The 21333-nt window shown below is 42.4% G+C and overlaps 2 protein-coding genes across 4 annotated transcripts in view; one reads left to right on the top strand and one right to left on the bottom strand.

Annotated features, from left to right (window-relative positions):
- ACADSB (acyl-CoA dehydrogenase short/branched chain) overlaps positions 1 to 3563 on the bottom strand; it is a 40615-nt gene extending 37052 nt beyond the window's left edge. For both annotated transcript variants that reach the window (XM_084995802.1, XM_001926297.5), the window contains exon 1: positions 3417 to 3563. Coding sequence is in view for 1 of the 2 variants with exons in the window: in XM_001926297.5 (XP_001926332.3) it covers positions 3417 to 3458 (42 nt within the window). In the remaining variant the exon portion in view is untranslated. The remainder of the gene's footprint in view (positions 1 to 3416) is intronic.
- Positions 3564 to 3727: 164 nt separating this feature from the next.
- IKZF5 (IKAROS family zinc finger 5) lies at positions 3728 to 20566 on the top strand. 2 transcript variants are annotated; one of them, XM_005671516.4, is made up of 5 exons: positions 3728 to 3832; positions 5308 to 5455; positions 14309 to 14493; positions 16734 to 16916; positions 18171 to 20566. In XM_005671516.4, the coding sequence occupies exons 3-5, from the start codon at positions 14361 to 14363 to the stop codon at positions 19112 to 19114; spliced, it is 1260 nt and encodes a 419-aa protein (XP_005671573.2). In that variant the 5' UTR covers positions 3728 to 3832; positions 5308 to 5455; positions 14309 to 14360; the 3' UTR covers positions 19115 to 20566. The 2 variants fall into 2 exon arrangements, with proteins under 2 accessions (XP_005671573.2, XP_001927962.2); XM_001927927.6 differs by lacking the exon at positions 5308 to 5455.
- The last annotated feature ends 767 nt before the right edge of the window (positions 20567 to 21333 follow it).

The following is a 21333-nucleotide window of genomic DNA, read 5'->3' as shown; positions in this document are numbered from 1 at the left end:
TGTCTTTTTGCCTTTTCTAGGGCTGCTCCCATGGCATATGGAAGTTCCCAGGCTAGGGGTCAATTTGGAGCTGTAGCCACCGGCTTACGCTAAGAACCACAGCAACACAGGATCCGAGTTGCGTCTTTGACCTACACCACAGCTCACGGCAATGCCGCTGAGCAAGGCCAGGGATCAAACCGGCAACCTCATGGTTCCTAGTCAGATTCATTAACCACTGTGCCACAACGGGAACTCCATGCACTGCTCTTTCTTTTTTTTTTTTTTTTTTTTTTTGTTGTTGTTGTTGTTGTTGCTCTTTCTTATGTAGCTTTTGTTCAAGATGATCAGTGTGCCAAAGTGGCTTATATTGAAATGGTTTAAGTGGCATCTGGGCTCTTTCAAGTTCCTTCTGCAAGCTCCTGACCATTTATTTATTTTATAAAACCCTTTGGCAAACCTCAGAATTTCATCAGCTCCTGCTGGAATCTTGAAGATCAACTTCTGTGGTCCACAAACCAGATGTGGCACAGAGCAGGTCAGGAGAGTTTACCGGGTTGTTTCCCACTCTCCTGGAGCACAGATTAGTATTGGATTACACCAGCGGTGCTTAATCAGGGGCAATTTTGCCCCAAGGGAACACTGGACATTCTCTAGAGAGATTTCTGGTTGTCACAACTCAAGGAGACAGGCCAACCTCCCCCAATTGAGAAATATTTGGCTTCAAAGGTTGAAAATGCCAATACTGAGCAACCCTGGTCTAGCACTTAGGAAAGAAGGAATAAAGGCAATGGGAGCCCCAAACAGGGCTAGGAGTCCAGGATCCCGAGAGAAAGGAGAAAGAATCTTATGGCTGCCGGAGAAGATCTTTATGCTTAGTCTTCCTGGCACCAGAGAGAAAGAAGGATGGCAAACGAATATTGATAAGGGAACACTGTCATTTCTGTACTGATGAGTAGTAACTGTACAAATACCTGTACTTTAGTGAAAACAAAAGGAATGTATCTGTGACTGTAGATCCTGTTTGTGCCACACTGCTACAGGAATAAGTACAGACCTAACCCCAGAACATGATATGGTCTTTTTTTTTTTTGCTTTTTTAGGGCCTCACCTGCAGTATATTGACATTCCCAGGCTAGGGATGGAATCAGAGCTGCAGCTGCTGGCCATAGCCACAGCAACCAGGCCACCACGTTTGCCACCTACACCACAGGTCACTGCAACGCTGGATCCTTAACCCACTGAGAGAGGCCATGGATACTAGTCGGGTTTGTTTCCACTGAGCCACAAAAGAAACTCCCCATGATAGGGTCATGCCAGCTGAATTCATTCCATCCCTCTGTAAACTTATCACATCGGCTACCCTGGCATAACTATTCCTTAAACGAGAAGAGTGTATTCCTACTTCTACACCTTACACAACTCTGGAATCTCAAGCCTTCTGCTGCTTTCACCTAAACCTAAGACATCTCTTCTTTGGATGCTCAGTTCAAACCCCACCTCCTTCCTACAAGCACACCTGTCCAAACTATTTATTTAGCATTGGCAATACCTCATGCATGGCAATAAGCTAACACTTAATGACAGCTGACTATGCTGGGCACTACTATTTCAAGTGCCTCGCAAGTATATATGAATCAATCTTCACAACCACCATGACAGAGGTACTGTTATTCTCACCATTTTACAGATTAAGAAACTTAAGACCTAAAGTGGTTAAGTAACCAGCCCAAGATTATACTACTAGAAAGTGACAGAGTCTGGGTTCAAACCCAAGCAATTAGTCTGCAGAACCTAAATCCAAAACCATTATGCTACAGGTAACATCCCATCAATCAATCATATTCGTTAAATTACGTAAAAGAGCTCTAAAAGCTACTTCGGAGGGAAAGCCACAATAAAACCAACAAATCCAAACAAAAGAGCTTTCTGATTATCTTTGAGAAAGGGAAGGTAGTAATGTATGAAGGTGAAGTTTAAAAACAGACCAGAGTTAGAACACCAGCTCTATCTCTTTCTAGCTGAGTGCTCTGAGCAAGTCACTTCATCTTTCTCAGCATGAGCCCCTGCGTCTGAAAGATTAACCTACTTTTTAGGATGGTTGTGAGAACAACAATTATAAAACAGTATTAAACGGTAACCAAAAAACCGTATTTCTTTGTCACAATACATTAACATGGCTAATTTCCTTAATACCGCAAGCCTGTAAAACAAACATTAATTATCTTTAATGAAAAGAGCTTTGCCTCTGGGCATCAGAGTGAAGCAGCAGAGAGCCTTTAACTCATTAAAGAAAAATGCAAATAAATAAAAAAAGCAAACAGGCAGCCGAGGGAAAGTTCCCTGAAGTATAAGGACAAACGGGAATATATTCAAAAGTGTGAGTTCTGGAAAGCATGCCATAAGATTAAGATTGGCCGAATGGTCTGTAATGAAAACCTGACAAGAGAGCTGTGCAAAAATCAACAGCTTGTGTAGGTCCAGTGAGCAGTTCAAGCTCTAGGAAGTGAGAGAGGAACGGATTCCCCTGTGTAAAGAGCCCATCCATGCAATATGCTCATGTCCCAGCCAGAGGTAAGGAGCAGCGTAAACTCTTTTTGGCGGGTAAATCCGACCCACTCCCGAGGTCCGTCTCTAACTTTGGATCAGGGCCGCGGAAAAGAGAAGCGGCAAACACTGCGCGGAATGGGACTGTGCTTATATTGCAACAATCTTTGGGCGGGGAGGGGGTGAGCAAGGAAATGTAATCTTGGGGAAAGGTGGCATTGGAGAGGTGACATCTCCACAAAATGCCTCCAAAGAGTCGAAACTCGGTGACTCCTAGGACTCAAGGCCCTGCAAAGAATACCTTGAAGCTCGAAAGTTCCTACGTGGCTCAGCAGGAACGAACCCGACTAGTATTTACGAGGACGGGGATTCGATCCCTGACCTCGCTCACTTGGGTTAAGGATCCAGCGTTGCCGTGAGCTGCACTATATAGGTCGCAGACTCCGCTCGCATCTAGCATTACTGTGCTTGTGGTGCAGGCCAGCAGCTGTAGCTCCGATTCGACCTCTAGCCTGGTAACCTCCATATGCAGCGGGCTCGGCCCTTAAAAAAAAAAAAAAAAAAAAAAAAAAAAAAAGAATATCTTGCAGCTCTGGCTCTCCCGACCCCACGCAGGGTGATTGCTCCATTCAAGAAGCTTTAGACCAGCGACCAGCCCCCTTTTCCTCAGCTGTCGATTCCTGCTCTCCTTACGGAAAACTGAGGCCAGTTCGGCCAGAGGCCTGAAGAGAGGTCAGGGTCGGTGAGGGGGTCTGAGATCAACCCAACCGAGGGTCGGAAGTACGGGTCCAGGACGAAGACCAGGCGCCTCAGACCCCATAAGACAAGACCCCGCCGCCGAGGCCAAGGTCGTCCGGGAGCCCCAAGAAGCCCGCCGCGAGCGCACTCACCAGCGCGCTGCCGCGCAGCAGCCGACCAGCGGATCCCTCCATCAGCGCACCGGGACTGGTACCTCGGACAATTTCGCAAGGCCTTGAGTAGGCGCTTCTGCTCTGCGCTCCGACGCCTCGGGTGCGGGGGACAGGTGCCAGAGCCCCGCCCACTAGTCCCCGCCCCACGGTCCTCGGTCTCACTCCCTTGTCCCGCCCCCTTGTACCTACGGAACCCCAAAAGAGACACACAGCCTCTTCTCTGCTTTCGCCCAACACCTTGCTCACGCGAGAGTTGGGAAAGGCAGCGGGGCGGGAAGGGGGCCGGAGACACAACAAACATGGCGGCGGAGGCGGTGACGAAGACGGTGGCGGCGACGGCTACAGCAGCGGCGTTGAACAAGGCGGTGGGGGTTACTCGGTGCGGCTGTCAGGTGGTAAGTAGCTGGTTACCGGCTCGGACGGCAGTGACACGGCTGAGCAGAGCGGCTACGAAGGAGCGGCGGGAGGAGAGAGCCGGGTGTCCGCGACGGGCGGGCTGCCTCCGCCCGGGACTCAGCCCAGGCAGAGGGTCGGGCGTGGTCGGTCGGTCGGTCGGCAGGGTCACGACCCAGGGCCCTCCTGGCCCGAACGCGTGGGATGCGGAGTCTGGCCCCCGGAGCCCCGCAGGAGCAATGCCTGCGGTGGCGTTGCCGTCGGGCAATGGCTTGGAGACTCCGGGGTAGGATGCTGCCTCTCGCTCTGACAGGTGGTCGTGAGGGGGCGCCCGGAGGTTTGCGTCTTTACCAGGTTCCGGGGCAAGGGCTGTCCTAGGTGTTCCCGAATCTTGGTGAGGATGCCGCCCCGACGCCAGTTCCGGGCTGTCGCTCGTTGGGACGACCTTTAAAGCCTCAGTCTTTTTATCTAACGGTCCTGCCTAGATCAGTTTCTACTGCTTGTGCACTCTAATTTTGGGGAGATGTAAGGTTTGAGGAGGATTTTGCAGCAAACCATTGTTCAGATTCGTGCAGAATTTAAGGCTTAATCAACTGTGTGAAATGCGAGTAGCCGAGCCCTGCACCTAGTAAGTGTGAATCTAAATTGAAGTTAAACCGGTTCCAGCTGCCACTAACCACGTGGCCCATTTACTGTCCCCTTAGTGTGCTATTCAGACCTGAAGAGGAGCGACAAGTGGGAGAGGAAATAAAGGCACTTTAAATTGTGAGCTCTGAAGAACTTTAGTTTGGAAGAAACACAGCTTCTTTAGAGCCACTTTTTAAACGTCTGGACTATCAGTTTTTAAAATTCCACTTAGTTTTTATTTTTGTCGTGCGTACATCACAGCTACAGGTTAATATAATCTGGGGAGTTCGTTACAGCGAACTAAGATGTATGGTAGTTTTTGCCCCTAGGGGTCCACAGCGTTTCCCAAGAAACCTTAAATGTTTTGGGTTGAGATAGAGAGGACAATAAAGATGGGAATCAGATGTGCTGTTATGGGGTGCGTGTGGTGGTTTTTCATTTGTTTTTTTTTAACCCTTTACCACAAATGTTCCCCTCTGGGGCTAGGCTAGTATATTATTTTTATGCCGTTCTAGCTTTTCAGCAATACTAAGCCTGGCCTTTTAGAAGTATACCATGAACAAATGAAATTAATGATTTGAATTTAGAAAGACATTAAAATTTTTGCCCAAAATGAAATCTTAAGAAATCCACCAGTGAGGGGGAAAAAAATACCAGTCACACTAGTGCATGTTACTCTTTGGTGATTATTTGGAGCTTTTGCTGAAGTGAGCCTGCTGCTTTGTTCTCTGTTAGCATAGTTTTCTGGTAATAGTAAGATTAGCGCAAATTATTGCATTAGCTTATTAAACCTGTAGATGCTAATCTCTTGTCACGAAGGTTTTGATTTGTGGTGTGTTTTTCTTTGCAGACCTCTGTATGGCTTTTCAATTTTAGTTGAAATTCCCTCCATGGCCTTTTGGAGTCCCTGGGTGTGTCTCCAGAGTAAATTTCGATTACTCTACATTTCATCAATGGTGGAGTGGCACGAAAAAGGAGGAACTGATTTGGGGTGAAAGGTTAGATGTGTAACTCCTCTTTTTTGTTTTTTCCAATTTGTATTTATTTATATTTTACTTGCATATTATGTTTTTCTGATGTTTCAGAGCCTCATAACCTCTCTTTTTACCTTCAAAGAATGTTTTTTTGGCAGTTCTGTAGTCAGAGGAGCTTTTTGAAGGTCCATATTATTCTCTACAAACCAAGCCTCATTTGTTAGACTTCTCCATTGATATATACTCTACGGCAGTGTAAATCTTTCAGTGGCCATAATTATTAAGCTATAAAAGTAAGCACATCTGTTGAACTGCAGTCACTTTGTGTGTATAGGCCTGCCTAAACCCCAAATTAAGGTACTATATTTCTATATTGTAAATTAAGTTGCAAAGTCAACTACTTAATGTTCAATAACCCTACCAGAAATGGTAGATGAATAGTAGATCCCATTATTCCCTAATCATGCTGTTCTCGAAATCTCCCATAGTTTATAAGAAAGATAGATTTTGGGAGGAAGGTAGGTTAACAAGCTCCTTCTTGTTCTTACGTTACCTCTGTTTCATAGTTGTGGTTGTCTTCTAATTTGCATCATGATACCTCTGTTTTAAATTGTTAGCTCCTCCTCTAGAGGGTGAGAGGGTGTGTGTGTGTGTGTTGATCTGCAACTTCCCTTTGATTATAATGAGACTAAAGATCAGAGGACTTGAATATCAGAAACTAAGGAAGATCAGAGAATAGTTTAAGTTACGTGTTTAAGGTTAAAGGGTTTTTTTTGTGTTCTTTAGGGATATTAAAGCTTATTTTTCAAATGCTTCTTTCCTTTACTAGCATTGTTTTGTGAGAACTTTATTTGTAAGTTTTGAATGTATAATTTGGGAGAGCTGTTGGCATAAAAATAATTTAGGTGCCTTCTAGGCAGTTTCTATATAGATGTGTGTCTATACCCCATGGAATACCATACTAGATCCAGTTTAACTTTAATCAAAGTAGTCATTAGGGAAGATTCAAATCTTGCTGTATCATAAGAAATGATCATCATAAAGTAGTTTGCTGATTCCTAAATTAGATTTTTCTGTTACTTTCACAAAGGTATTTAAATTTAGGTATCAATCACTTTGTGGAGGTCTTAAACATTCAGTCCTGAGACTGATGCTTACTTTATTCAAGACGGGAAGATGGTTTGGATACAAAACCTCTATTTATTTATATCAAGAAGTCTTCTGTAGTTTCAGAATTACTGTTCTTTTTCTGTTTATTGTAAGTACAGACTTGAGATAGAGAAAGCTGGGTTTTCAACCATAAACTCCATTCAGATTTAGGCATCCTTCATTCATACTTGCTCTGTAAATGCTGTGTGTTTGTGTGTGTGTGTGGGGGGGTGACCGGTCAAATGGGCACAAAAATTCTTAGGGATGGAAGGACAAATTTTAAATCATTGCAGAATGTCTGCAGTTAAAAACCATATCAATATATTTAAAGAATACAATTTTATCTTCCCTTTTTTCATTGGCATCCTTTGTTGTGGTTTTTTTCAGTCCATCATGCATTTTGATTGAAAATCGGCACACAATTTATGGAGAGGAACACAGTGAAATTTATAATGTGACAATGTGATAATAGCCAAGACTGTCAAAATATGCCAGTTGTCCTCTGTGATTAGGCTCATTTTTGTTCTTAAAACTTGAGATGTGTGTGTAAAAATACCATTTTCTTCTTGCTTAATGGCAGTCTCATGCATTTTTTTTTCTGCATTGTCATATGTACTGTAGCAGTGTCAATGCTTTCTAATCAGGGTTTGCTAAGGCTTATCTTGCTTATTGAAGCCTGTCAAAGAATATTCAGACATTTTCCAGTGGAAACCTCAGTTTTCTTATGGACTGATTGGCAAGAAGTGATGCCAAGTTAGAATGAAATACCAGGATTTCTTTCTAAACTACAGCTTTTATAATTAGACCACAATTTATAGGGCCATACAGTTTTTATGATTTAAAAAACAATTTCCCAGATTTTTTTTTTTTTTAATCTCCTAGTCCTTGTACTTTTGTATTACTTTTTTCTTTTTTATGTTGTGGAGGCCCCTACTTGCAGTACTTTTTTTTTTTTGCCATTTTTTGGGCTGCTTCCACGGCATATGGAGGTTCCCAGGCTAGGGATTGAATCGGAGCTGTAGCCGCCGGTCTGTGCCAGAGCCACAGCAACACAGGATCTGAGCCTACACCACAGCTCATGGCAATGCCGGATCCTTAACCCACTGAGCAAGGCCAGGGATCGAACCCACAACCTCACAGTTCTTAGTCGGATTCGTTAACTACTGAGCCACGATGGGAACTCCCTACTTGCAATACTTTGTAAATAGCAGTAGTAATAGCAAGTATTCATGCCTTCTTGATTCTAAAGAGAATGCATATCTTTTCTGCATTTTCTACATTGCAATGTAGACTTTTTGGAAGGTAACCTTTAGCAGCTGAGGAAGTGAAAGCATTCTCAGTTTGAATAATTAATTATTCTGTTGTTTCCTTGCACCCAGTGTTGCTATTGATACTCCCATAACTGACTGTTTTTCTTATGTGGGTGGCTGCCTCTTCTCACTAGAAAGTTTTATATTATTCTCTTTGTCTTTGAGGTTTTTAAATATCACAGTGTGTCTAAGTGTTGTTATATTATTATATATTCTATTTTATACTTTATGATCCCTTTCAGATTGAACTGAAAGGAATTCTGGAGATTTCTTGATCAGTTTTTAAAAAACCATTTCTCTCTGTTTATTTTTCTCTTTCTGAAGCTCAATCTGCATCTTTATCTGCTATACTTCTTACCTTGTATGTATACTTTTTTAAAATTAAAATATAGTTAATTTACAGTGTTGTGCCAGTTTCTTCTGTACAGCATAGTGACTCAGTCATACATATATATGTACATTCTTTTTCTCATACTATCTTCCATTTATGTATGTTTTTATATTGCTTCTCATCCCCGTATGTTTTGAGGGTGGGTTTTTTTTTTTTCCAGTTTTATTGAGATATCTTTCTTTTATTTTTTATTTTTGTCTTTTTAGGGCCTCCACCATGGCATAATGGAAGTTCCCAGGCTAAGGGTCGATTCAGAACTGCAGCTGCTGGCTTTTACCACAGCCACAGCAATGCTGGATCCGAGCTGCACCTGCACACAGCTCATGGCAATTCCAGATCCTTAACCCACTGAGTGTGGCCAGGGATCAAACCCAAGTCCTCCTGAGTCGCAATGGGAACTCCAAGATATCCTCTTATGGATTATTCTCAATCTTATTCTGATAATCTTTTTCATTGATGCTAATTGGCCCACTTTTTGCTTTTCAAACCAAAGAGCAAATTTTATTTTATTTTATTTTTGCTTTTTAGGGCCGCACCTGCGGCATATGGAGGTTCCCAGACTAGGGGTCAAATCAGAGCCACAGCTGCCAGCCCACACCACAGCGACAGCAATGTGGGATCTGAGCCACATCTGTGATCCACACCACAGCTCTCTGCAATGCCGGATCCTTAACCCGCTGGGCAAGGCCAGGGATAGAATTTGCATCCTCACGGATACCAGTCGGGTTCATAACCTGCTGGGGAACTCCCAGGGTAACTCCCAGGGCAAATTTTAAAGGACAAATCAGCAGAATCAAGTATAGTCATAAAACAGATACTAATACAATGATTAGGAAGCATAGAGAAGCATTTCAAATCAACAAAGTAAGATGGGAAAACAACTGAAACAAACTTTTTCAGAAATCAGCAGTAATCCTTAAGATTGAGAAAGCTGGAGTTCCCGTCGTGGTGCAGTGGTTAACGAATCTGACTAGGAACCATGAGGTTGCGGGTTCGGTCCCTGCCCTTGCTCAGTGGGTTAACGATCTGGCGTTGCCGTGAGCTGTGGTGTAGGTTGCAGACGCGGCTCGGATCCCGCGTTGCTGTGGCCCTGGCGTAGGCCGGTGGCTACAGCTCCGATTCAACCCCTAGCCTGGGAACCTCCATATGCCGCAGGAGCAGCCCAAGAAATAGCAAAAAGACAAAAAATAAATAAATAAATAAATAAATAAAGAGATGGCCTAAAAGAGTAAAATAAGAAGAGATGAGTTTGGGAAATTGAAAATTGGGATTTAAGAGTAAATGAGACTAAGGTGGACTGTGGTGTTTGTTTGTTTGTTTTTTGCTTTTTAGGGCTGGACCTGTGGCCTGTGGAGGTTTCCAGGCTAGGGGTCAAATTGGAGCTGTAGCTGCCGGCCTACACCACAGCCACAGCAACCCCAGATCCGAGCCATGTCTGCAACCTACACCACAGTTCTCGGCAATGCTGCATCCTTAGCCCACTGAACAAGGCCAGGGATTGAACCTGTGTCCTCGTGGATGCTAGTCAGATTTGTTAACTGCTGAGCCACAATGGGAACTCCAAAGGCAGACTGCATTTATTTCACTATACCTAAGAAAGAGATACATAAAATGGTAACATAAGCCGTTTGGTAGATGAACTGATAGAAAAAAGGAAAAAACTTGAATCTGGAAAGGTGAGGAATTTCTTGATGCAAGGTATAACCATTTTCAGCTGAGAATATACCGTAAATTAACATGTTGTAAGATACTTTACTACACTTACCTATAAAACTTAAAATAGCACTGCCAGTTGGCATTATTCTCTCATTTTACAAAACAGGAGACGAAAGCTGATAGAAGACCTTATTTAGAATCTTTAAGCTAGTAAATTCGACCTAATACTTAATAGTCTTTTCTTCCACAGGAAGACTTTCAGTAGCTTCAACTTTCTGGAAAACCATGAAAAGAGGCAGTAATGGTAATAAACCCGTAGGCAGCTTGTAAGAAGGGAGAAAAGAAACTATTCACAATGTTCCATTAAGAAAAGTGAGGATTAGGTCACTTGCAGGTTCTTATTTGGCTAAATATATTCAAATAAAGAACAAATTAAATATAAGGACAGGAGTTCCCATTATGGCTCAGAGGTAACGAACTCACCTAGTATCCATGAGACTGCGCATTCTATCCCTGGCCTCGCTCAGTGGGTTAAGTATCCAGCGTTGCCGTGAGCTGTGGTATAGGTCACAGATGTGGCTCAGATCTGGCGTGGCTATGGCTGTGGAATAGGCCCCAGGCTGTAGCTCCAATTCGACCCCTAGCCTGGGAACTTCCTTCTGCCATGAGTGTGGCTCTAAAAAGACGAAAAAAAAAAAAAAATGAGAGAGGAAGTCAGAAAGTACAAAAATCTATCAGTCTAAGACCAGTAAGCAAAGGAAACCAGAACCAGGCCTGTGTTCCTTAGAAGTTCCAAAGGCTATCACTGCATTTTTAAATGATACAATAATCTATAGTAGCAACACAGTCAGGAGCTAGTGTATTTCCAGTAGATGTCTAGTTAAGTAAAAAAAAAAATAGAAGTTTGGGTTATTAAAACATCAGTCAAGCTTTTGTTAATTGGAAAATGTGCTTTAATCTCACTTCTACAATCCCACATTTCTTGCCCCTGAAGAACTTAGGCTGAAAAGGTCCCAGAATAGTCCACATATTCCTGAAGAAGAGCATAATTGATGGACTTAGATTACTGAGATATTAAGGTTTTTATTATTCAGGCTGTGTGGTGTTAGTGTAGGGATAGACAAAAATAGATTAGTGGAACAGAATAGGGAATCCAGAAATAGAATCACATATATAATCACCTGATTCAGAAAAGTGATAGAAGAGTCTAGTGGAGAAAGGCTGGCCTATCAAATGCATGTTGCTAGGACAATTGGTGTCTTCTTGGGAAACAGTATATTTTGCATCCTGCCTCACCATACATAAAGCTCAGTTCCAGATGAAAATGTGAAAGGTAAAAAAATAAATAAATAAAACTTTTAGAAGAAAATACAGGAGAACATCTTCAAGTAAGATACAGGCAGAGTTCCCGTCATGGTGCAGTGGTTAACAAATCCGACTAGGAACCATGAGGTTGCGGGTTTGATCCCTGCCCTTGCTCAGTGGGTTAATGATCCAGCGTTGCCGTGAGCTGTGGTGTAGGTTGCAGACGCAGCTCGGATCCCGCATTGCTGTGGCTCTGGTGTAGGCCAGTGGCTACAGCTCCGATTAGACCCCTAGCCTGGGACCTCCATATGCCGCAGGAGTAGCCCAAAGAAATAGCAAAAAGACAAAAAAAAAAAAAAAAAAAAAAAAAGATACAGGCAAGGACACCAACAACTCTAAATATAAAGGGGGGAAATGGTAAATTTGACTATATTAAGAACTTCTGTTGCATCAAAAGTTACCATTAAGAAAGTGAAAACTGGAGTTCCCGTCGTGGCTCAGTGGTTAACGAATCCAACTAGGAACCATGAGGTTTCGGGTTCAATCCCTGGCCTTGCTTAGTGGGTTAAGGATCTGGCATTGCCATGAACTGTGATGTAGGTTGCAGATGCGGTTCGGATCCCGCGTTGCTGTGGCCATGGTGTAGGCCGGTGGCGGCAGCTCCAATTCGACCCCTAGCCTGGGAACCTCCATATGCCATGGATCGGCCCTAGAAAAGGCAAAAAGAAAGAAAGTGAAAACACGGAGTTCCCACTATGGCACAATGGTATCAGTGTCTCTGGAGAGTTCTGGGATGCAGGTTTGATCCCCTGCCCAGCACAGTGGATCTGGCACCAGGGTGTAGGCTGCAACTATGGCTCGGATCTGATCCCTGGCCCAGGCACTCCATATGCTGCCAGGCAGAAGAAAAGAAAAGAAAGGAGGGAGGAAAGAAGAAAGAGTGAAAAGGCAAATATAGAGTGAGGGAAGATAACTTAAAAATACACACATCTGATAAAGAACTCATATTGAGAAAAGACAGACAAGCTAATAGAAAAATGGACAAAGGACTTGAAAAGATACTTCTCTGGGTATGAAATAGAGGGTATCTAAGTGGCTAACTAACATAAAAGGTACATAGCTTAGTTAATTATCAAGGAATGCAAATTCAGACCAGTGTGATACCACCACACACCCACCAGGACGGCTAAAATGAGAAAGACTCAAGATCCTTGAGTGTCGGTGAGGATTTGTAGCAGCAGAACTCTTACTCCCCACTGGTGGGAATGTAAACTGGTACAATCACTCTGAAAAACTATTTGGCATTATCTGAAGCTGAATATATTCCTGCCCTGTGGCCCAGCAACTTCAGAAGCCTGTGTGGTGGAGCTCCTGGGAGGCTGGTGGCCTTTTGTTTCTTGACATGGGTACTGATCTCATGGATGTGTTCATTTTGTGACCGTTCACTGAGCTCTCCCCTTAGGATTTATGTGCTTTTTTTGTGTGTATGCTATGCTTTGAAAAAAAGTTAAGCATATATCCTGAGAAGTAACTAGCTTTAGATAGCTACTAACTGGCCATTTAAAAACTTTTTTAAAATAGTAAATCACTCGTTAAATTGTTGGAGTTTAGTAAGAGAGATTTTTAGTGTAACACATGTTTAAGAAGACCATCAACACTTGCGTAAATATATATATATATATATTTGGGGGGGAGGAAAAGACCTTTTGTCTCCTAAGGTGCTAGACTTCCTCAGCTTGTCTTTACTAGAAAACTTTTTGGTTATTTCATTTGTGAATTGGGGCTATAAATCCATGTGAGGACCAGTTTAGTTTACAATTACGAAAATCTCACATGAGACTTACTCTATATGAGCATCAGAGTTTGTTTTTTCTTTCTTTTCTTTGTCGTGCTCAGAATGAGATGGGCGGTGAAAGAGGTGGTGATTTGGATTTCTGGAGCAGGGGTCCAGACATTACAGCCCATAGGACAGACCTGGCTCAGTGCCTGTTTTTGTAAAGCTTGTTTGAAACCCATTCATACTTCTTCATTTATGTATGGCCTGTAGCCTCTTTTAGCTAAAGTGGCAGAGTTGAGTGGTTGCAGCAGAGATGTGTGACCTGCAAAGGCGAAAATAGTTGCTGTCTGGCCTTTTAGACAAAGTTTGCCACCCCTGTTCTAGATCACCTACTTCTAGAGTACCCATTCATGTGAACCCTATGTTTTTTGGGATTTTTTTTTTTTTTTTTTTTTTTTGGTCTTTCTGCCATTTCTTGGGCCGCTCCCATGGCATGTGGAGGTTCCCAGGCTAGGGGTCGAATCGGAGCTATAGCCACCAGCCTACGCCAGAGCCCCAGCAATGCGGGATCCGAGCCTACACCACAGCTCACGGCAACGCCGGATCGTTAACCCACTGAGCAAGGGCAGGGATCGAACCCGCAACCTCATGGTTCCTAGTCGGATTCGTTAACCACTGCGCCACGATGGGAACTCCTGAACCCTATGTTTTAAGAGCTTTTGCAGTCTGATACAGTAGTCACTAGCCATATGAGCTGTTTCGATTAAAATTAATAAAGTTTAAAAACTCAAGTCATTTGAGAGCACTGAATCCTAACCTCTAGACCGTCAGGAAGCGTCTCAAGTCCTTTGAATTAGCCACATTTCCGGCACTCAGTAGCTACATGTGGCAAGTAGCAACTTTCTTGGACAGTGCAGGTGTGGGATGTGTCCATCACTCATGATTGAGCCACTGGTTTCTTTACTGTCTCCATTGATAATCCCTGCTCATGTGCCTGTTTTTTTCATCTGGATTGATTTCATTTTTTTCCTTCTCTTCGTAATTTCTTTTCATCCTCTAAAACTAAGTTTAATCCCAGTTTACTTAAATGTTAAGTATATTAACGGATCACCCTTTTGTGTATGTCTTCTTTAGTTTGCCAAGAGGATTGTAAGGTATCTAAAGGCAGGAATGTGTTCTCTGCTGCTTTGTAGTGCCTGGCAGATGGTAATCTTTGTCACTCTTGTTTTAATACGTATGTACTGGATCTCCCTAAATAACAAAAAGTTATTTCATTTTTATTTCCATAGGTATAACGAACTGTAAACTCAAAAAAAAAAAAAAAAGAAATCGGAAACAAAGATGGGTGAAAAAAAACCAGAGCCTTTGGACTTCGTGAAAGATTTCCAGGAATACCTGACCCAGCAGACCCATCATGTGAATATGATTTCTGGATCAGTTAGTGGGGACAAAGAAGCAGAGGCTCTTCAGGGAGGTAGACTCGTCTTCATACTATTAAATAATTCGCTTATTTAAAATGAATATAAAATGAATATACTACTGTTTGTATATAGTCATCTGTAGTATGAAGCCCACTGTTTGCTAGTAGGAATCATTCCATTTTTTCCTAGAAAGATATGGGAATTTTTTTCCCTCTTCTTTAAACATGTCAGGGTTTTTCTGGGAGAGGTGAAGCTCCCTAAGGACTTAATGTGCTCCAGAGATGCAGCGTGGTCTTGTGGGAAGGTTAGTTCTAAATACCCTTCCCGTTCTCCAAGGTCTGTTAGCTGACAGTAGACATAAGGAACCCAGAGGGCATCCAGCTTCATTACACACAGGATTTGGCCATTAGGAAGTCCAAGACAGAAGAGGGGTTGCTGTTTCCTCTCTTAAAGTGAGGAGAGGGCTGACCATGTCTGCCCATCTAGGAGGAGAAACCAGAATAGAGAAGGCAGTTAGCTGCTTGAGCCTGCTGTAGACAGACTCGTTTGCTTACCATGCAAAGACAAATCTTTTCCTAAACCTAGCTCAAGAGGCAGCAAACTACAGCCCAAGGGCCCCATCTGGACTGCTGTTTTTATACAACCTGCAAGCTAAAAGTGGTCTCTACATTTTAAAATAGTTGGGGGGAAGAAACAAAAGAATAATGTCATGACACGTGAAAATTATATGAAATTCAAACTTCAGCATCCATAAATAAAGTCTACTGAAACAGCCATGCTTGCTCGTTTACCTGTTTTCTGTAGCTTTCTTTTTAGTTACAGTGGCAGAGTTGAGGAGCTGTGATAGAGACCATGTGGCCCACAAAACCTAAAGTATATGCCGTCTGATCCTTACCGGAAAAGTTTGCTAACCCTTGACTTAGGTGGTCTAGGGCCTTGAAATCCGGGGACCAGCAACAGCAGAGACCAGGCCCCACCCAGGAGCTTAGAGGTGCAAAACGTCAGGCCCCCCCCCCCCCCCCCCCGCCAAACCTACTGAACCAGAAGCCGTATTTTAACAAGCTCCTCAAGTGATTCGTATACACATTGAAATTTGAGAGTCACTGACTTGGAAAAGCAATGGGAGAGGGGGCAGCCCCAAGCCTTGTTTCCCCTCCGACAAAGCAATGAGCCTGTTGGATGTTGGACTTGCACCAACCAGCAAAATCACTTCTCTTCTGGTGAAGATGGAGGAAGCAGAGCAAAGGGCTTGTCCTCACTTGCACTGTGACCTCCTGAGGGTAGAGTAGAATTGCTTTTCCCATGAAGCTGCCCTCCTCATACTTTAGAGTACAGATTTCTGGACTGAGATCCAGGAGAGCAGGGTTGTAGTCCCCACCATCTGTTGGTTTTCCAGAATATGAGCTTGACCTTTCAGTTACTTTTTTTTTTTTTCGGCCGTAGCAGGTGAAAGTTCCTGGGCCAGGGATCAAACCCAAGCCGCTGCAGTGACAACACTGGAGCCTTGACCCCCTGTGCCACAAGGGAACTCCCCCTTCAGTTTCTTGATCTATACAAAGTAGTTGGATTAGACTAAAAGCAAACAGCCAAACATCTTTAAACTATGAAATTCTTACAGTGCTAACCTTCATGTGCTTAATTAGAATTTTAAGGTCTTTAATGCAGCCCAGAATCTAGAATATATGTGTAAGCTGAGTGGAACTAACACTAATTGCTTTGGGTTAAAGTAAATAGAGTTAAGACTAAGGGAGATTATCATGACTGCCCATTATATTTATAGAAATGTCTAGAATCTTAAACGTGTAATTGCCACCACTGTTTTACTCCCCTCTGTCTCCTTACCTATCAAATAAAGATAATGCCTTGTTTTCTTCCTCAGAAGCACGTTGTGGACTAATATAATTTATGTGTTAGGAATTTGAGATTCCCCCTATAAAAGGTTCTCTAGGAAGTTCCTGTGTGATGCAGCAGGTTAAGGATCCGGCATTGCCTCAGCTCTGGTACAGGTTCGATCCCTGGCCTGGCAACTAACTGCCACATGCCACAGATGCAGCCAAAAAAAAAAAAAAAAAAAAAAAAAAAATTCTCTAAAACAGTGTAATACTGCTTTTGTATAAAATTAATCTTTCTGAATTGACCTGAATTAACAGTTCAGAAAGTGTTATTTTATGAATTTAACTTTTGTGCTAAGCGAACTGTCAATTTATGAAAGATTTTCTACCACTCAAGACTAAATTGCTAAATTAAGTTGATTCTGAGATGCATAATTTCTTTTGCTGTACTTTGTTTATAGCTGGAACAGATGGTGATCAAAATGGACTTGATCACCCATCTGTTGAAGTTTCCCTGGATGAAAACTCAGGAATGTTAGTAGACGGGTTTGAAAGGACTTTTGATGGGAAGCTCAAGTGTCGGTACTGCAACTATGCCAGCAAAGGCACCGCCCGGCTCATTGAACACATTAGAATCCACACAGGTAACGGAGAAGTGGCTGGAGAAGGCATTTCTTTGCGGCAGAAGAGGGACCAGGGAGGGCAGGTTGATCTGTCGTATAAGCAGTTGTGATAGTTTGAAAATGAGGGTCGGTGTAAGGGTTGAGTAAGTGGAGCAGTGACTCTGTTCTTACAAAGCAGCAGTGTAACAGCACAGCAGCAAGTGAGGCCCCTGTAGAGCGTCCCCTTCCTTAGCCATCTTCTTCTGATCCAAATAGTCTCAACATCCATCTGCTTCCCAAGTTGGGCAGCTTAACGGTGAAGACAGATGGAAAGAGAAGACGTTTTTGTCTTCATCCTTACTAAGTACGTTTCCGTTGCGGCCAGGAACGAGGTTTCCGTGCACTGCAGGCTGCAGCGCCGGTCCTCCCATCTCACCTGAGCACCCCCGTCTGTGATACCTCCTAACTGCCCTGCTCTAGCCCAGGACCGGGTCAGCTGTCGCTCCTGTGTGCCCCCTGGCTTCCTGTGCTTCCCGTTGTGTTGTGTGGCCTGAACACCTTGAGGACAGGGACTGTGTCAGGGCCATCTTCCTGTCCCTGGAGCCTAGCAGGGCGCCTGACACATAATGGGTACTCAGTACTTCTTTGTTAAATGGATGCCTCCGAGTCCCACATTCCAGATGTTTAGCTGACATGCTTGGCCCATCTCCAACCAAGAGCACTGAAATTGTCCCTCTGGCAGCAGGAGAGGAGGAGGGCGGCGGTGGAGAACTGCCTGTTGTGAGGGGACAACACTTTGCATGACTTATCCTTGAACTAGGAAGCCACTTCAACTTTGAGCTTCCTAGCTAATATAAGGACTTTCTAAAAAGGGGTTATTTTTGTATTTTTTTCTTAAAGAAGGAGTGTATGAATGAATGAATATGTATGAATAAGTGCTCACCTGTAGATGGGTCCATGGACCTGTAACTCTGGGGTATAATTTTGATAAAATCTTTATTATAGAGGAAATATTATTATCAGTTACACAAATATTTTTCTTCTTTCCCCAAATGCTAGTTGAAGCCATCACAATTTTTATACTGTATGGACTAGTAGAATATATTTATATTTCTCAAAATGTTGCTGATGAGTTCTTAAGCTTTAAGTTTGCAGGTTTCTTAACAAATTTTAATAATCTTTTGTGCAAATAATGTATTTCTGAAAAGCATTTTAATCTCATGAAGGGACGAAACATGAGCCTTCTCATAAATGAGCTACTCTTGCAGTTTCTCCCCCACTTTTCTTTTTAAACAGGTGAGAAACCTCATAGATGTCACTTATGTCCATTTGCGTCTGCTTATGAGCGTCATCTGGAAGCCCACATGCGTTCCCACACAGGAGAGAAACCATACAAGTGTGAATTGTGTTCCTTCCGCTGCAGTGATCGAAGTAACCTATCCCACCATCGAAGGCGCAAGCATAAAATGGTACCCATTAAAGGCACTAGGTCTTCCTTGAGCAGCAAGAAGATGTGGGGGGTCTTGCAGAAGAAAACAAGCAATCTGGGCTATAGCAGACGAGCACTAATCAACTTGAGCCCACCTTCCATGGTGGTTCAGAAGCCAGACTACCTTAATGATTTTACTCATGAAATCCCAAATATCCAGACTGACTCCTATGAAAGTATGGCAAAAACCACACCAACTAGTGGCCTGCCAAGGGACCCGCAAGACCTTATGGTTGACAACCCTTTAAACCAGCTCTCCACTTTAGCAGGACAGTTGTCCAGTTTGCCACCTGAAAATCAAAACCCCACATCCCCTGATGTAGTTCCCTGCCCTGATGAGAAGCCTTTCATGATGCAACAGCCCTCTGCCCAAGCAGTAGTTTCTGCCGTGTCCGCAAGTATTCCTCAGAGCGCCTCTCCCACGAGCCCCGAACCTCGGCCATCACATAGTCAGAGGAACTATAGTCCGGTGGCAGGGCCGAGCAGTGAACCAAGTGCCCACACAAGTACTCCTAGCATAGGAAACAGCCAGCCAAGCACCCCAGCTCCAACCCTGCCCATCCAGGACCCGCAGCTTCTCCACCACTGCCAGCACTGTGACATGTACTTCGCTGACAACATCCTGTACACTATTCACATGGGATGCCATGGGTATGAAAATCCTTTTCAGTGTAACATATGTGGATGCAAATGTAAAAACAAGTATGATTTTGCCTGTCATTTTGCAAGAGGGCAGCACAACCAACACTGATTGAAAACAATCACATTAGGCTTTCCTTGGTTTTGCCTTTCTGTGTTTTGTAGTGTACTGTAGTTTTTTGGTGGGGAGGGGTGGGGGGTGTCATCCCTAATCAGGTGTCTGCTCATTTAAAGTTTATACATTACAGAGTATAAATTTGACAGTGGAAACAAAATTTTTTTTTCCATAAAAACCTGGTCAGGGTCATTTATATATTAGAACAGTTGGACACATAGGTGTCCAATTTTTCCTTTCATTTAGACATTTGAGAGTCGGAGTGCAGTCATAATCTTATAGGTGGTCATTTAAATTTCTTACATTTATGGTCCATAAAAACTTCAAGGCTGATAGATACTCTTGGTATTTCAGTTTTGACATTGCAGCTAGACGTTATTTCTGCCATAATTTCAAAATGGTGGAATAAATGACTTTCTCTTACCAAATCTGTTGGGTTTCAATGTTTAATAGAATAACCGCCTTTAAAATTGCCCTTAATTGAAAAGTAGTTAACATAGCTTAGTTGACTCAGTAGTTTAATTTTAACTGATAAAAGTAACATAATTTCAATGTAGTAAATCTTTTTTTCCATAAGAGGAAATGTAAAATTTCATTCTTTTAAAATTAAAGTTATAAAAATATGAGCTAAAAGTTCTGAAAAGAATTGAAACTTAAGACTTTAAATTGAGAGTGGCATTTAATATTTAAAATACCTGCTTATTCAATTTTTAGTTTAAACACACATCAGTTCTCTACTGGATTCTTTTTATACTTCTCATTTATTTTAAAAACTACAGGTAAATATGTGAGAACACTAGAAGTGTCAGATTATCTATGGAGATGCCTTTTTTTTCTTTTAATTTGAACCTTTAATTTAAATCTTTATTCTGATGTAACATTTGAGGTTGATAACTATACTGAGTTATTCCTTCAGTTCCTTTGATAACCAAAGACGTACAGTGGAAGCTGTCCCTCTTATTACTAGGAAATGCAGTCCTTCCAAAAAAAAAAAAAAAATCAAGTTTCCTTTTCCTGCCTTCCATCCATTTATTGCCCATAATTTTCAAGAAAAGGTAGGTATAGAAACACATGGGAAATGTGATGGTGAAACAATATTTATAAAAATGAGAACATGTCCAAATGAATTCTGGTCTCCTCTTCAGAACTGGCCATTTAAGATGCTTTCTGTGAATTCAGGTCGTAATGCTTATTTGCAGTTTTACCAGTCTTTCATGTACAGCAAGAAAACTATGTGGAAACTGTGAGCTGAATTGTCGCCTTAGTAGAAGAGGTTAAAGGAGTGTGAAAAGAGACATAAAAATGCATTAAACATTTAATTTGTTTACAAAAATAAAACTTGCTATATAAATCTAGAGTAATTTTGAATAGGAGGCTGTTTTTATATTGTGTAACAACTAGCTTACTCTGAGGACAGCTTGGTCAAACAATAAAATATATTGTTACTAACTGTTGGTTTCTGTGTACTTTGCAAAAATTTTTAATTTGGTTCAAATCTTAAAAGTGTTACTAATTGGCTTTTTAAAGAGAGTATTCCAACTCTTAAGCATTAACTAAAAAGGACCTCTACATTTACAGTGAAAAATAAAAGGGAAATACCCATGGTCTATGTCCAAAAACCCCCTCAAGTGCCATGTTAATGGATCTTCTGCCCACCCTTCCAAATTCTAGAAAGCCATTAAAATGAATTCTTGTGGTTTGAGAGCCAGCCTGCCCCAGTCTCCACTGCACTGCTGCAGGGGCAGCGTCGGGGAGTGTCTCCAAACAACCACGCCTTGTCAGCCGGAGGCTGGTGAGTCTCAAGTCTAGTCTGTCCTGCTCTGTTGCTCACGCGCTACTGCTCAGATCAGTTTTAGTGCAGCCGTTTCCAAAGTGTCACTGGGCCCTTGTGTGTATTTATTGTCAGACAGGCTGTTATCATTTGGAAGCTTTTGCAGTTATTTTTTTCTTCTATTTTATTCTTCAAGTAAAAGCAATACCACAAAATAGAAAGTGAAAGTTTTCATTAAACAAAAAGGAAGAACTCTAATGTTAAAACCAGTTTTTTACTGTATATGCTGGGCCAAATAGTGACAAACATTTTTTTCTGACAACTAAAGATAAGTGTTTTGAAAGTGCATTTTAATCTGAATAGGTTTTTTTTCCCCCCCCATACTTACAAACTAGAATGTGTAATTTTAAAATTCCCATGACTTAAAAGAGCACAGTTGGTATTC

This window comes from Sus scrofa, chromosome 14, assembly GCF_054392235.1.
Source record: "Sus scrofa isolate SSC_HxYL_T2T_F1_AM1 chromosome 14, Sscrofa_HxYL_maternal_Yorkshire_Landrace_v2.0, whole genome shotgun sequence".
Classification (NCBI taxonomy): Eukaryota; Metazoa; Chordata; class Mammalia; order Artiodactyla; family Suidae; genus Sus; species Sus scrofa.
The sequence above is the reverse complement of the archived record's forward strand: the minus strand, read 5'-3'. Positions and strand labels throughout refer to the sequence as shown.

What these genes read in the sequence shown, in the direction of transcription:
- IKZF5 (XM_001927927.6), top strand. Translation starts at nt 14,361, where the DNA reads ATGGGTGAAAAAAAACCAGAGCCTTTGGACTTCGTGAAAGATTTCCAG. An exon ending in AGCAGAGGCTCTTCAGGGAG is followed by an intron (nt 14,494 to 16,733) that starts GTAGACTCGTCT and finishes CTTTGTTTATAG; the next exon opens with CTGGAACAGATGGTGATCAA. An exon ending in ACACATTAGAATCCACACAG is followed by an intron (nt 16,917 to 18,170) that starts GTAACGGAGAAG and finishes CTTTTTAAACAG; the next exon opens with GTGAGAAACCTCATAGATGT.